Below are 16470 nucleotides of genomic sequence, written 5' to 3'. Positions count from 1 at the left end.
GGTGCTCACTAATTGTTAATATTCAAACCTGAAATCAATAGACCTTTGGATACGAAGGAAATCGAAGAATACGGAGATCAAACACTAGAGTGATTGCCTCTTATTGAATAGTGGAACCAGTATGAGGGATGATATGCAATTAGATGTGTGGAAATATGTGCTGTCTTCCTGATGTGCAAATAAAGCCTTCCATCATGGTGTGCTGCACCATTCCAGGAGTAAGGGTCTAGAGTGACCTTTGGCATCCTCATGAAGGAAATCAATGAGTACACTGAAGAGTCACAAGTGGACTTCAACAACAAACATGCAACAAAACTAAGGCAGCATTTATGTTGTGTCTATTTTGTACTGCATTTGTACTGGGACCAACATCAAACCAAATTTTAATCCCAAAGAGATTAAAATTCATACACTTCTTGGTTTGCTACTTGTTTGAACATATGAAATGTTTGAGTTTAGATACATCCACCTCCTTAGAAAAGGTGCTGCTCATTTTCAGATAGACCATGTCCCATATGTATATGTGGTAACATAATTGCATCATCCTCAATATTGTCAAGGGACAAATTATATTTTTGTGGTAGCATTTTGAACAATGGGCTGGAAATCTTCTTAAGGTTAAGAAGCAGCAACTAACTGTCATTTGTTGCAAGAACCAGAAGAACTATCCTTTTCATTTCCAAGTATTTAATTAATACAATTTCTTCCAGGACTGCTATTAGATTCACAGTCATTATAGTCTCTACATATGTCACACTTCCCTCAGATGGCAAATGGGTATCCTTGGTCTCTGGCATCATTATGATATATATGAATTTCTGTGCTCAAGTACATCGATTTGCTATTTTGCTGTCATAATCCTTGCCTGCTGCTACATTTGCTCATCCAACAGAATGAATTATGAGTACAAACAGTTGAATGAATAAACTTTTCTGATCCACTATAGCTTAATAATGGTAAAGGATGGGGTGTTTGCAAATTTGCTAGTTTAAAGAGGCCCCTGTAATGGATTGTATTGCTGTAATTAGTACCTACTTTTACAAATGTCCAGATCTCATAATCTTCATGCTGAGCATTCACCCCTTGGTTCAAAGTTGAATGTCACTTTTCATTGGTGACTGTCAACATATTATCTAACTATCTGAGAAGTTCTCATCTTGATGATGTGATCCTAAAACAGGTTTCCTCTCAGGCCAGACTTGCTACACTGTTAAAGCCAGAGTATAAACTGTGTGAAATTTGGAACCAATACTGTGGCTTTCTCCCAAGGCATTACATTAGTGACCTGACATTGAGCTGATTCGAACAGTGAAGTATTTAAACACCCACATCATCACCATCTGACACTCATGCTGAATGGCTCCAGAGTAATTTTCAAACATTTGCAGTCATTATGAGCAGAGCCAGTTACTGGTAACAAAGATAAATTAGGCTGGAAATGCTACATTTCCTTAACTGTAAATTAATTTTCCAAACTCAATTAAATTGCCGCAAATAAGAAATTTGGTGATTTCCTGATATCGTTTACGATGATACTTAGTACATAACATGTGCTCCACTTCCATTAAAACTGTGATTTATTTGATGTTATCAGTAAAGATGTGGTCACTCAGCAGCAGGCAAACTCAGATATGCTTGATAAAAATCAAATTGCTTCCTGGCGCTGATTCAAAGTGTAACTGCGGTCATTTACAGCTCAACAATCGAAAGTCCAATCTACTTTCAGTTTTGGATGGCAGAAAAGGGCAAAAGAAAAACGTGAAGCAGAGAGTGTTAAATTTAGCAAAACCTGATAAATTAATGCTTTCTACAAACTTCAATAAAACCAATGATTGCCCCTGGGCTGAAAACTGTGTCTCCAAGTCAGCAAGGGAAATGGGACAAAAGCAGGAACTTTTGGCCAACTGGGAAAACAGTCCTGCCTTGCACCACCAGGGCAAGGATAGTGCTGATGATGGGAGTTAGGTTGGTGGTTGGGAAGTGGGTGGGGCAATAAAGATAATTGATGCACTGATACCAAAAGGGCAGCTTTCATGGGATTTGAGAATAGTCATTAATATTTTAAGCAATAAAAACTGCTGAAACCAGGCTGGTTTATGAATAACAAACAGTGCTGAGACAGGACTTTAATTTTTAATGAATCTTGAGCCATTTGACAATTAATCACTCTCTGAAGGCTTAAGGCCACTGTATATATATAGGATCTTGCTGTATTTACATTTATGTTTAATGGAATAAAAGAGAATGATGTTTTGTTAGCTTAGTATCTATCAATAAGAATTACTTTTGATAGTCATGAAATAGCTGAGTTTAAATTAAGATTTCTGTTTATCTGGAACAAAATAGCATTGACTCACTTATATAATGTTGGAATTATCAAGGGTTAAGTAGCTAGCCCCTGAAGATTGGCTTGGAGATTGTGATGTGTGATTAATCTCTGCTGTTGAGTAGAATATGAACGGCATGCTAACTTCATGCTGCCTACTAATTATAGTGATTTTTGCATGCAGCCCGCATACCTGTGCTGCTTATTGGCTCCATGCATCAGCAGGAGGCCAATGTCATTAGCAACTTGCATGATTAAAGCTACTTAAAGCTTCTGAGTACCTCTTAAAGGGGAGATGCATTAAAGCTGGAGCAGGTGCTACGAGTCCTTCTGCAGCTAAATCTGCACAGCATGTCATGGTGGAGGAAGTAGAAAGGAGGTGCAAAGTCCTCACTTACAGCTCTCCAGATATACAATGAGGAGGCAGAAGGAACAGTTTGCTCCAGAAGGAACTGTTAATAGTGAAGTCCCGTGGATCTAGATGCAGTTCTTGAACTAAAATTCACAACTACTATATCTTCAAATAATTAGCATTGTTGCAGCCTCAGCTCGCACAGATCGCCTGTTATTCAACCCTGACAGCCACGTTATCCATCGAGACACACTGACAGACTTACCACTCTTGCAGAAAGAGGTGGTGCACGCCGACTTTAGGAGGAGCTAACCAAAGAGGGATGATGTGCCCACATATCCTAATCCACCTGGAGAAGATGAAGGGCCATTGCTTAGTCCATGGTCATTGATGGGCCAGAAGTCATTTAACATGGAGGGATGGCAGAGCAGAAATGGATTGAATTTCACCAAGAAATAAGGAAAATGCAGGATAGATATATTACAAGAAAAAAAAAGGTTTTAAATGGAAAAAAAGGCACAAATGTGGATGACGAGAGAGGTTAAGGCAAAAATAAGAGCAAAAGGGAGGGCATACAAGGAAGCAAGAATTAGTGGGATAACAGAAGACTGGGAAACTTTTAAAACCTGCAGAAAGAAACTAAGAAGGTCATTAGGAAAGAAAGATGAATTATGAAAGGAAGTTGGCAGATAACATTCGAAAGGATACTAAGAGTTTTTCTAAATATATGAAGAGTAAAACAGAGACACGAGTTGAAATAGGACCAATCGATAATGGTGCGGGAGAGATTATAATGAAATGATAAAGAGATGGCAGAGGAACTAAATGAGTACTTTGCATCGGTCTTCACTGTGGAGGACGTCAGCAAAATACCGGATAGTCAAGGGTCTCAAGGAATGGAACTGAGTTCAGTTAAGATTACTAGAGAGAAGGTGCAAGGAAAGCTAAATGGACTAAAGACAGATAAGTCTCCTGGACTGGATGAGGTGCCTCCCCGGGTTCTGAAGGAGGTGGCTTTAGAGATTGTAGAAGCACTGGTGATAATTTTCCAGGAATCGATAGACTCTGGCATGGTTCCAGAGGACTGGAGGGTCGCAAATGTAGTTCCACTGTATTTGAAAGGTGGGAGGCAGCATAAAGGAAATTACAGACCTATTAGTCTGACATCGGTGGTGGGAAAGTTATTAGAATCGATTCTCAAGGATGAGGTTATGGAATACCTAGAGGTGCGAGGCAAGATAGGTCCAAGCCAGCATGGTTTCGTGAAGGAAGATCCTGCCTGACCAACCTATTGGAGTTTTTTGAGGAAATCTCAGTAGGGTGGATAAGGGAGAGGCTGTAGACGTTGTGTATTAGACTTTCAAAAGGCCTTCAACAAGGTGCCTCATAAGAGGCTGATTAATAAGATGAGAGGTCATGGAATTACAGGTAGGATAATAGATTGGGTGAAGCATTGGCTGGTTGGCAGAAAGCAAAGGGTGGGAATAAAAGGATCCTGTTCTGGTTGGCTACCGGTTAGTAGTGGTGTTCTGCAGGGGTCGGTGTTGGGGCTGCTTCTTTTTACTTTGTACGTTAATGATTTGGATGATGGAGTAAATGGTTTTGTGGCTAAGTTTGCGGATGACACCAAGATAGGTGGAGGAGTAGGGAGTATTGAAGAGACAGGAGGCTGCAGAGAGACCAAGATAGTTTAGGATAATGGGCAAGGAAATGGCAGATGAGATTCAATGTTGAGAAATGTCCCATTGTACACTTTGGAAACAGAAATAAACAGGCAGATTATTATCTAGAAGGGGAGAAAATTCAAAGTACAGAAGTACAAAGGGACTTGGGGGTACTCGTGCAGGATACCCTAAAGGTTAACCACCAGGTTGGATCGGCAGTAAGGAAAGCGAATGCTACGTTGGCATTCATTTCGAGAGGTATAGTGTATAAAAATAGGGAAGTGTTGATGAGGCTCTACGGGGCACTAGTGAGGCCTCATTTGAATACTGTGTGCAGGTTTTGGGCCCCTTATCTTAGGAAGGATGTGCTGATGTTGGAGAGGGTTCAGAGGAAATTTACGAGGATGATTCCTGGAATGAAAGGACTTACATATGATGACCGTTTGTCGGCTCATTGGACTGTACTCACTGGAGTGCAGAAGAATGAGAAGGGACCTCATAGAAACATATAGAATGTTGAAAGGTCTGGACAGAAGTAGATGTGGCCAAGCTGTTTCCCTTGGTGGGTGAGTCCAGGACCAGAGGGCACAATCTTAGAATTAGTGGGTACAGGTTTAAAACAGATGGTTTCTTTAGCCAGAGCATAGTGAAATTATGGAATTCTTTGCCACGTACAGCAGTGGAGGCCCAATCATTGGAGGCGTTTAAGAAGGAGATAGATAGGTCTCTAATTAGTCAAGGTATCAAGGGATATGGGGATAAGGCCAGAAATTGGGGCTAGAAAGGAATAGATTTTTTTCCCTTCAGCTTATGGAGCAGACTTTTTTCCCCCATTTCTCATTTCTTTTTTCTTTTTCTTTTCCCCTTTCTTTTCTTTGGAGCAGACTCAGTGGGCTGAATGGCCTACTTCTGCTCCCTTGTCTTGTGATCTTGTGAAGATATGGTATCCTTGTCCCTAATCCTCTTCTCATACCTCAAAATCTGTTTCCAGTTCTCACTTATCCCTAACTTTCTTCTGACTTACAAGCTACAAGTGGTATAAGCATGCAACTCTTACTTTCTTTTGTACCCCCATCACAATCCCACCTTGTGCCTTTTTATTCAGACACCAAAGGATGGCAACCTGTTCAGGCAATGGTGGAAGGGAATAAAAGATAAAGGGAGACCATCACGACATTTCATACTCCCAACCAGACATTAATACTGCAAGTAATTTGGAGGACAGGATAGGGCAGGATCTGCATGTGGCAGATTCAGGGCATAAGTGATTGACAGACACAGAAGGAGAAAATGATAGGGGCAGGTGCCAAATAGTTCTATTCCAGATGACTTAGATAGAAATGAATGGGTCAGGTGATTAAAAAAGATTGATAGTCTGCATTCCAAGTTGTTCATTCATTGCCATGCCTGACAGAAAGCCCACATAAAGTGTCAGAGGAGCAAGGAGGAAGCTGGCACCAACATGGCAAGGTACTCAGATACTTTTTCGCAGAGCTGATGCCTAGACTTTGCCGTAAGGAACCAAATGCAAGCATGTAATGGCTGATGTCTCACTCACAAAGCAGCAGCAGCCACTCAAATTAGAGTGCTATAGTGAAAGCTCAGACATGTCACTTGATAGTTCTGGCCACTGATTTTCAAAGGGTTACTTAGATTAGTCAGTCAGTAACCTAGGAGAGGACCAATGGCTGTCCATTCTCAAGTTGACAATATTCACTCTCTCACCATTGCCATTACATCAAATGTCCCTTCCTGTTGCTGGCCAGCCAACCAGTCCAGTTGCAGACTGAAGCCAAGCTAATTGCCCAGAGTTGCTTGAGGTCATTCTCCATCTGGAGTTTCCACCACTGAAATTCAGCAGCTCACGGACAGCCAGGTCAGAAACATACTATCTTTGGGCAGCACTTGTTTGATTCAATGTAAGAGACACACATACATAGAAGACAGGTATTATTAATTACGATGGTTAACTTTTTATGCTTTAGGGCAAGATTTAATTTATGAATTTTCTCCAATGGTCAGTGTTGATGGGATAAATATTCACAGAACTCAAAGCTGAGAAAAGTTGTCCGTCTACATTTAATTTAACATGATATGTAAAGGGGAAACCCACCCATATTTCTTCTTGCTTCTGCTTGGTAAAGAGCTACACTTTGGAGTGCAAATTCACAACATCATCCCTATTTATATTTTGTAATCACTCATCAAAGAGATGTTCTTGCATTTACTTAACTACAATCTATTTACAACAGATTTCGGTGGACAGTTGAATATTGCAATTGTGGCCACAGATATACTTTCTTGTGTTTTGAACAAATAATGAGATTCTTTTGGGAAGGTTGTGGCATCAGTATAAAAAATCTTTGCATTGCCACTTAATGCAAACAAATTTCAAACACAATTTGAAATCTACTGTGTTTCAAATTTTCACCACTGATTTAATTGAATGTTCTAAATTCATGACAATTCAAACACAATATATTAAGTACCAAATGAGAAGCTCAGTCAAAACCCCAGTTCTAACTGTTAATTTATCAAATGGGGAAACAGACAAAATTTCCCTCCCCACCACCCCCCACCTTAAATACTTATGGAATGTCTACATTGAGGGCAATTGGCCAATAACTTTCAGCTGACAATGGAAACAGTAATATGAGTAATTAAAGTGGGTGAAGCAAGGAAAATTATAAAAAAATGTCTGTATTATGTGTATACATTGCCACTAATGCATAAAAATGATTGTTTATTTTCTTATGACCACTTCTAAGCAAGCCAAATGACTGCTATCTTCTCCAGATTTTGCATGTTCTGCTTCCAATAAAATGCTATTATTGAAACCCATCTATTCTTGTTACAACAAGGGAGGATCAGTACATGCGGAACAATGCTCTGATACTAATCCAAGGTTGTCATGATCAGTATCATGTTTGTTTCAGACCCATAGCAAAGACAAATGTGTTTGTTTTAGTCAATGGGAGAAATACAGAAAATTTATCATTTTTTGATTTCGCTTCTTCAGACAAAACTGGTCAGTCTGGCTATTACCAATGTTGATATCCAACTTGCAGTGATATTGTTTGGTTGTGTGAACTTCAACCCATTTCTTTGCTCTTGTATTGAGAATTTAGTATTTCCAGACATGTGTAAGACCTTATGCAGTTGCGCAAAAAATTTTAATAAGATAAATGCCTTCCAGGGTTAATAACTTTATGGATTACTCAGAACTGTTAAAACCAGAAGAATGTCAGAAGTGAGGTTTGTAAAATTGAGAAGGGTCAGAAAACCTGTTTAAACATAATGCATTTATTATTGGGGGCTATGGGGAACTGAAGCAGAAGAAGAGTTGAGACCAGGAGCAGCCATGATCATATTGAATAGCAGGGCAGGCTTGAGGGGCTGAGTGGCCTACTCCTGCTACTTTTTTTTATGTTCTTGTGTTAAGGTGACGTACATCAAAATTCGTCGATTTTTAAAATTATCGTCCAAATACCTGGAATTGTCCTGATATGGTATTTATTTCAGTTCAATCCTATGAGAGTACTACAATATTTCCAAGCCTCTGTTTCGGATGCAATTATTTCTGTGTTATTCATTCATTCAAGTATGTTGACATTTCATTTCCTTCCCCTTCAGGTTGGTGGCCACACAATGCTCCCAATTCGTTGGATGCCTCCTGAAAGTATTATGTACAGGAGATTCACCACTGAGAGTGATGTCTGGAGTTTGGGTGTGGTGTTATGGGAGATCTTTACCTATGGAAAACAACCCTGGTATCAGCTGTCAAATAATGAGGTTTGTACAAAACTACAGTCAAAAAATAATTGTCATTTAATTCAACTTTTCAATGCAGCACAACAGCTTCTACAGTAGTTTTTCTGTTTACTCATATACCTGAAATATGGTGGATTTTGTTGCTTGTGATATCTGAAAATAGTAGGATAGCCAGTATTTAATGGATAGCAATGGGAACACTTCCAGAATATTTACTTCTGGATTTGAATCTACCCACAATTTGCCCTTTGGATGTTAGTGAACAGTGTAAATAAGAGCAGGTATGTAATAGTCTTATTCTGACTATAAAATGTACAGAAGAAATAGAAGTAGAAGTAGGCCATTTGCCTCCCCAGCTCACTTGGTCTCAATAACATGGTACCACTTCCCTACATTAATCCCACATCCCTTCTTCCACTTTAATATCTAAAAATCTATTGATCTCTTTCTTGAATATACTGAGCAACTGAGCATAACTCTCTCGGGTGAAGAATTCCAAAGATCTACCACCTGCCAGTTGAAGAAATTACTTCTCATCTCTGCCCCAATGGCTGTCCCTTTTTTTCGAGATGGTGACCCCTAATTCCGGTCACAATAGCACATGGAAATATCAACTTTGAGTCAACCCTGTCAAGTACCTTTGATTTCCTGCAAAGATTTAGGAGTGGATGGAATTAGAAAAAAAATCATTCTGGGGAAAGAAAATAATAAAGTATAAAGGATAGTTCAACAATACCAAACATTCCTGTACCAGGGAGCAAGGATAGATTCAGGCCTGATTACTATTAGTTCATTTCACTATCCAGCCTTGGTTAAATGGGGAAGTACTGAGCAGGCAACATAACATCCTCAATCAGGATAATGGAAAACTGATGAAAAGGGAAGGCTCTTGTATTTATTGACAACTGACTACTGTGGTATTGTTGACAAACTAGGAACAGACAACATGCCCAGCCTCATGGCTGCAGGCATCAAACTTAGCATTGATGTCACCAAATTACTTATCAGCTGTGGTATATATGTATGTGAATATACCTTTATGAATTTTTTGTACCATGTGGTGTGCAAGTTCCAAAAGAAGGTGTCTTCTGACAAAGACGGTCGCCCCTCCCCCAGTTTGCCTCAGACTCAAGGCAACAAATGTGTGGAATAGTCCTACTGGGGTATCATCTACACTGGTAGGTTGAATGGGGTTATTTGCATACCTGAAGAGGAGGATGGCAGTACATCTAAACCCACCCTGTTAGTTGAGAATAGCATGATACGTGTATATCTGTGCTGCATATCAGTCTGCTATAGACTATTATGTGCATTGTCAGTACCTCAAACACTTTCTTTTGAGGCACAGCAAAACAGGGTAGGACATGCATGCAGGAGGGACTCTCCATATTATGAGGAGATAAATGAAGAATACACCTTTTGAGATATTTTTTAAAACTTTATTTATACAGCATGGTAACAGCCCAACGAGCCCTCACCGCCCAATTACATCCATGTTAACCTACTAACCCGTATGTCTTTGGAATGTGGGAGAAAACCGGAGCACCCAGAGGAAACCCACGCAGTCACGGGGAGAACGTACAGACTCCTTACAGACAGTGGCGGGAATTGAACCCTGATCACTGGCACTGTAATAGCGTTATGCTAACCGCTATGCTACCGTGCCACCCCGTCAAGAGGATCTAAGAGCCATTACAAAAGGCATGAGTTTGCAGTGTTGTTGGTTTGGATATTAGCCAATCCATGATGCGAACAAGTAAAACAAATACTGGACAGACTGAAACATCTACAGTAGCCACCACAATGGTGGAAGTGTAAAATATCTAGTGAACCAAAAAGTAGACCATGATAAATTGCCCCAAAGTAAAAGACAGCATTATGAGCCATCTAAGTTCAGAGTATCATTTGGACAATGATTTATCATTTTCAGAGCAATGAAAACATTTGCAGTCCCCAACAACAAGCAGATCAGAGGAAGAGTCCACAATCTGTTTGGAAAGTAGGGGACAAGTTTAACAGATAATGAGAATCAAAAGGGGACACTCGGACTGTAGAAACAATCCAACTAGTCCATTCTCCCAAACTCCCCCATACCCTGGCAAATCCTTTCCATTCAGATACCTTTCCAGCTGCTCTGAAAATGTAACATTTTTCATTTCTCAGCATTAAATTTCATCTACCACCTATCAACCTATTCCACCAGCCTGGTTGTACCTCTTTAAAGACTAGTGCTATCCTCCTTCACTACATCTCCAAGTTTTGTGTTATCTGCAAATTTGGAAATTGTGCCCTGTACACCCAATTACAAATCATTAATATTAAGAAAAGCAGTGGTCCTGGTATGGAGAATTCCACTGTACTTCCCTCCCAACCCGCCACCCCCCCCCCCCCCACCCCCGGGCTGAAAAATAGCCTTTCCCTGCTACTCTCTGTTTCCTGCACCCATGATGTTTCAAATGCCTTTTAGAAGTCCATCTGTACCACATCAGTACCGTTTTCCACGTTAAGCTGTTCTATTACTTCATCAAAATCTCTAACAAGTTAGCCGGACGCATTCTTCACATTAATCAAAGTAGTCGGGTGGCAGTTATGCCATTGCAGGGATCGACAGATAAGGTAGAAGGGGAGAGGCTCAGGTATTGTAGTAAAGTCATTTCAAGTAGGTCAGATAATGTTACTGCAGTGGATGAAACTGCACAAGTATTGAAAAAGACTTTTGTTGTTTATGGAGTTACTGAGTGGGCTGAATCAAGCTCAGGTTGAACTGAATGCCTTAAGGGAGGGATGTACAGTACTGTACTTTGGCAGCATTTCAAGAGTACTGAAGATCCCATGTGTAGTGTTACACCTAAACTGAACTTGCTGATGTCAACTCAATACAATGCAGCCAAGGTGTGCTAAGAGAGCCTGAAAAGTGTGATAGTCAAATTGTCAGCATTGTAAGTAATCTAAAGAGGGAAGGTGAGTGGTGATTTGAATAATATTAATTTGAATATGGACAGCAGGAAAGGGAAAACATTTAGTGCCCACTGGAAGTCAAGATGCAAAAGAGAATCATAGCAGAAACATGAATATGTGGAGCCTTAACAAGGAATCAAATTAAAAATTGATGGTTGGATTTATGGTCTTTAGTAATATTTGAAAACTGCTGGGATAGTTAAGTGTTATGGTCCTTTATTACAGTTAATGTTGCAGTTCATGTTTAGAAAAATACGCAATGTAGCAATGTATTCATGATTATACATAGTCAAGGTAACAGTTATTATACCGGATATGAGATAAGTCTGCATGAAGCATGTTTGGAGACGTGATTAATGAGAAAGTCAGTTTAGCTTAGTTGTAGTTGAGAGGACTAAAGGAATGAGTAAATTTATGGTTAGGTAAATCTAAGAACTGTGTATATCAATGTCTCTTAGATATATTGATAGTTAACTGATGATAAATTTAAGATATAGTTTAGATTTTTTTAAGGGGAAACAGAGTAGTATAAATGAAAGTGAGTGCAGCTTTAAAAACTGTGCATACAATATGGTATAACTTTTGAAGTATTATCATACCAGGCTCTGATGTTGGTTAGGTGCCTATTACTTTCAATAAAAGATGGTTTGTTGGTAGCTGCATCCTTGTTACTTGCCTTGGTGAAGAACAACACAAAATAGTCTGCAGACAATACAACCATCACGTAGCAAAGTCAAAGCTGCTGCTTATCCTAATGTTCTCTGATGCTGCTAACAGGTCATCGAATGTATCACACAAGGCCGTGTCCTGCAGCGCCCTCGAACCTGCCCGAAAGAGGTGTATGACCTGATGCTTGGTTGCTGGCAGCGTGAACCACACATGAGGCTCAACATCAAGGAAATTCACAGTCTTCTCCAGACTTTGGCAAAGGCCTCTCCCGTATATCTGGATATCCTTGGTTAAGCCTCACTTTGACAATTGTAGGCGTGCTTGTGTGTGTGCGAGATTGTTGCTGCATTTCGAAGAAACGTGCTCTGATCCCTGACAGTATTAATAGCAATGAGAAGAAGTTTTAAAGAGCAAAACGTCAAAACTTCTCCCTTTGTAGTCAAGCTATTGACTTTGAATTTTATCATATTCTCTCTCAAATTGATCTGGCTTTTGCTCATTTGTAACTCTGCCTAGATGCAGGCCTTAATCTAACTGGTTATTCTGCTGAAGACAGTCAAAATTCCTCACTGCAATTAACAATGACTCCTAATGATTTGCCTTTGATTTGGATGAAAAAAGGGAAGAACAGATGACTGTGAATCATAAACTTTCAGCTGCAAAACAAAGAAAGGAAAAAAATGTTCATTCAACTACACCAATGCTGCAGTCCATGAATAAATATTATCTGAAATAGAGGAAGTATCGAGGTTTATGAGAAACAATCTTAATTCGGAGAAGGAAGGCATAATATCATGTTTCACTGTATACTGGTAATGTAATAGGCTTCAACTTTGCCAATGGACTTCTTAAACTTGTCCTTGAAACATGGCAACATCTAGCCACCCCATTATACAGAAACCTTTCCTGGCTTTTTGCTTTTTTGTTCTTTTATTTGCATTGGATGACATGTCTCACAAAGAAGCAAGTGCAATACAACAGTTTGCTCTGAACTGGGCGTCTAGAACAATGTGTGACTATAATTATGTGAATGTGGTCTCCAGATAGCTTTATGAGCTTCAGGCTGGAGCTCACTGTAATATTAATTTCAGGGTCAAATACTAAAGGTGATTGACTTTAATAACACAGCACTTGTAGTTGTCTAGGCAAAACATCAGAAAATATACTTATCCTAAAACATCTTCCCCCCTTGGTATGTGAGCGAAATATAATTGTGCATGATGCTAATATCATACTGTATGTACAAATGATCGCTCATATCTTGTACACATTTTAGATGTAGGATGTTATCCATAATGGTGTTACATATATTTAATTAGAAACCCTATTGGAGGTCATTAGCTGCTGGACATGGCCTTATGCTTTTGCAGTATGATGGGATGTTAGAAATTCAGAGAAATTGAGAAACTTATAAAGATCATATAATCTGAAAGGAAACAGTGAAATTAAGACCCTAAGGTAGACAGAAGAGAAACTATAATTAACAAATGATAGCCATCACATAAAACTTAATACTAGATTCATTGTCTTGTTGCTATGGCATCTCCATTCTCAGCATCCTTTGCTTGCTTCATTTTCTTTTGCTCTGACAATATTCTGACAGAAATGCACTGTAATCTTGGGTGCATTACAGTCAAGATGCATGGTTGATAGCTCATGCCTAGCTTGTTGACACATAAATCTCACTTATCAGATGATGTTGGGGAACCGTGGGGTAGATTTCATATCTGTTTGACAAGTTCATGCTAAAATAAGCACCTGATCTGTCAAAACCTAACGTTTTCTCCTTTTTAAAACATACTCCCTCTGTGAGGGATCATGGTTGTAACTTGTAACTGCATTTGGCAACAAAGCACGGATTGCTCTTAGGATTTATCTGTTCTCCCATTTTCTCAAAATAACTAAAGGAGATCAATACAGAACACCATTAATGCTTTTTTAAAAAAAATTATGGCCAAATATTTAATAATTTAATGCTTTTTGCTTCATTTTGTATATTTTATTTTTCTAAATAAGTTACTAATTGCACCTTCATTTTTTTAGCTATTTGCTTCATTACATGTAATCACCAAAGAATTCTGTTGTATATTTTCTTTTGTGCCTATTATTCATCTGATATTTGACAAGTTCATTAAATTGAATTCTTATCTACCAGAGTTATAGTACTTCAGAGAGATATAAAAATGATTTAAACACTGCTTGGATGTGAAGGGTAGCCTAATGTTCCAGATGTTAGCGAGATGATCCAATGCATGGTCTGAGATCTGTGTATTTTCATTAGCAAAGGCATCAGGGAAATGGAACAAAAGAGGACAAAGGGAATTGAGGGAGAGATAGGCCATTGGATGATGGAACAGCTTGAGGGATTAAATGGACTATTCTTGTTTCTATGTTCCAATATTCTTTCATTTCTATGATCTGGAGGATGTGCCTTTCATCTGCTTTTAGATTTACTGACAATTATACTATTTTGCAATCTTAGTACAGATGTACCAAGACCAAAAACTCAGTGAGTTTTGTTGTAAATTTCAGCTTACTGTATTATAATCTTGAATACAGCAAGGAGGACGCTTTTTGAGAAGGTCAGAACTTCTGGCCATTTGAAGTGTTGATGCCAATCAAGAATATATTAGCTGTTAAGCTGATAAAATTCCAACTTTTTCTTACACAATGCTGAACGCTACTTTTACTTGTTCTTTTTTAAGTAGTAATTCATGTGAACATAAATGACAGATGAAGAAAAGTCCTTAATACTGAACATTTACTGTTGAAATCTCAAAATACTTTGTGGGCATAAACAATGACATATGTTTGTTATAAGTGGTTTAAATTAAATTAGTAAATAAGATAAATTCAATGAATCATTTCTGTGAATTCCGTAGATATTGAAGTGTGACATCCATGATGCAGCACTGCTTTAGGTTCATTACTGACAGATGCCATGCTTTACATTAAATGATTTAAACATTTTAGAAAGGTTAATGTATTGGGAAGCAAGAGTAGGACCAAGGCAATGAGAGAATGTGTTTTTCTTTGAATGACTACTGCTTCTACCAGAGAGCATGAAAAAACTTAAGCAATGATTACAATCTTGTCCTGTGATCTTACTCTTTGCTTTGTATATTCGATTAGATTTGGGGTGGGGAAAGAAAGCAAGAGACAGGCACGTGAAAGAACATGGTGAATAAATAAAAGAGAACTCACTTACATTAAAGTGACAATATCAGGCATGGCTTCCAATCAAGGCCAAACACAGGCCCAATGTGAATCAGCGTTGTTTTTTTCTGACATGGTTTTGAAGGTCAGTGGATATTGCAGCTTGATTTTGTGACTTTAAATCATTTCTTGGAGGTGGAGACCAATCCACCCTTCATTTGAAATTACTTGTCGCTTCAACAGCATTGAGAAAGTAGAGAGTTTTGTGCCCATCTAGTTTACAAAGACAATATGTACCTATCTCCTGGAACTGAAACTGTGACCTGGTGTTTTTTTTAAATTCAGCTCGATGTTCAATATTTTGTTTTCCTCCTTTAAGTTTGTTCCAGTTATCTTTTTCAATTTCTCCTAAAAAAGAAAAATCTCTGATGACATTCTTGTAGTCTGTGTCTTTCCCAAAAACTGCACAGATGCTGGGGTTCAGAAACTCTGGGGTAGGAATAAGAGGGTGGGAGTGGGTAGCAGACAGTCCATTTCCATGGTACAGAAGCTGGGCAGTGCCTAACCAGTGGAATAGCTCAGAGGCCCGGCCAGTTCTTACACTCAGCCTCATCTTCGTTATTGTTGGTAAGGACTGGAAATCCAGCAGATTCAGCATAATGCCAGCTAGTGCATTATGTTAACGGGCAAGGCGATTCCAATGGAATTCCACAGCAACATGTGGAATCCTGTGGAGCTGGGAAGATCACTAATTCCACAGAAATCACTATACAAGTTGAACGTCTGGTTTTAAACAGCCTGTTACACAAACAGACCCATGGCATCTATTGCTGGAGCCTTAGCTTTTATTTTCTGTTGCAGTCTGTTGTACACTTTTATTTCTTGAATGGTCTGTGTAGCACTTGGCTGATTTTTAGATGATGCCTAAGTACCTGTGTTATATATTTGTATGTTGAAATGTGACCAGTTTCTCAAATTGAAATGGAAAGTTACTTGTGATACAACAAATTCAATGGAAAAATTCTGTCTTACAATAAACATTGTCATCAGAAAAGTATTGTATTTGATGATTTGTTAATAATAAATTTAGATCAAATGTTAATCTGGGAAGGTAATTCACACCAGAAAGCTAATATTTGTTTGCTATATACATAGCTACAAATTGATGAAACTAACACATTATATGAGCCGCATGGTCTCACATGCTACTTATTTTGTTTGAACTCTGGGATCCCTTTGAAAGTTCGGTGCCCTACATAAAGTTGATAGGGTGGTAAAGAAGGTGTATTGGCATACTTGTCTTTATTAGTCAAGGCACTGAGTTCAAAAGTCCTATGATGAGGTGACCAGAATTGAATACAATACTCCGGATGCGACCTAACCCGAGCTTTATAAAGCTGCAACATAACTTCCTGACTTTTGAACTCAATGCCTTGACTAATAAAGGCAAGTATGCCAATACACCTTCTTTACCACCCTATCAACTTGTGTGGCTACTTTCAGGGAGCTATGGACTTGGACCCCAAGATCCCTATGTACATCAACGCTGTTAAGGGTCCTGCCATTAACTGTGT

General features: G+C 38.9%; 1 protein-coding gene across 1 annotated transcript in view; it reads left to right on the top strand.

The window, feature by feature from the left end:
• ntrk2a (neurotrophic tyrosine kinase, receptor, type 2a) overlaps positions 1-15890 on the top strand; it is a 189636-nt gene extending 173746 nt beyond the window's left edge. Inside the window, exons 16-17 of the mRNA XM_052020133.1 lie at positions 7976-8134; positions 11849-15890. Of these exons, the coding sequence (XP_051876093.1) occupies positions 7976-8134; positions 11849-12034 (345 nt within the window). The 3' untranslated portion in view covers positions 12035-15890. The remainder of the gene's footprint in view (positions 1-7975; positions 8135-11848) is intronic.
• Positions 15891-16470: the final 580 nt, after the last annotated feature.

Source organism: Pristis pectinata, chromosome 7 (assembly GCF_009764475.1).
Source record: "Pristis pectinata isolate sPriPec2 chromosome 7, sPriPec2.1.pri, whole genome shotgun sequence".
NCBI classification, from domain to species: domain Eukaryota; kingdom Metazoa; phylum Chordata; class Chondrichthyes; order Rhinopristiformes; family Pristidae; genus Pristis; species Pristis pectinata.
This window is presented reverse-complemented; position numbering and strand designations above follow the sequence as displayed.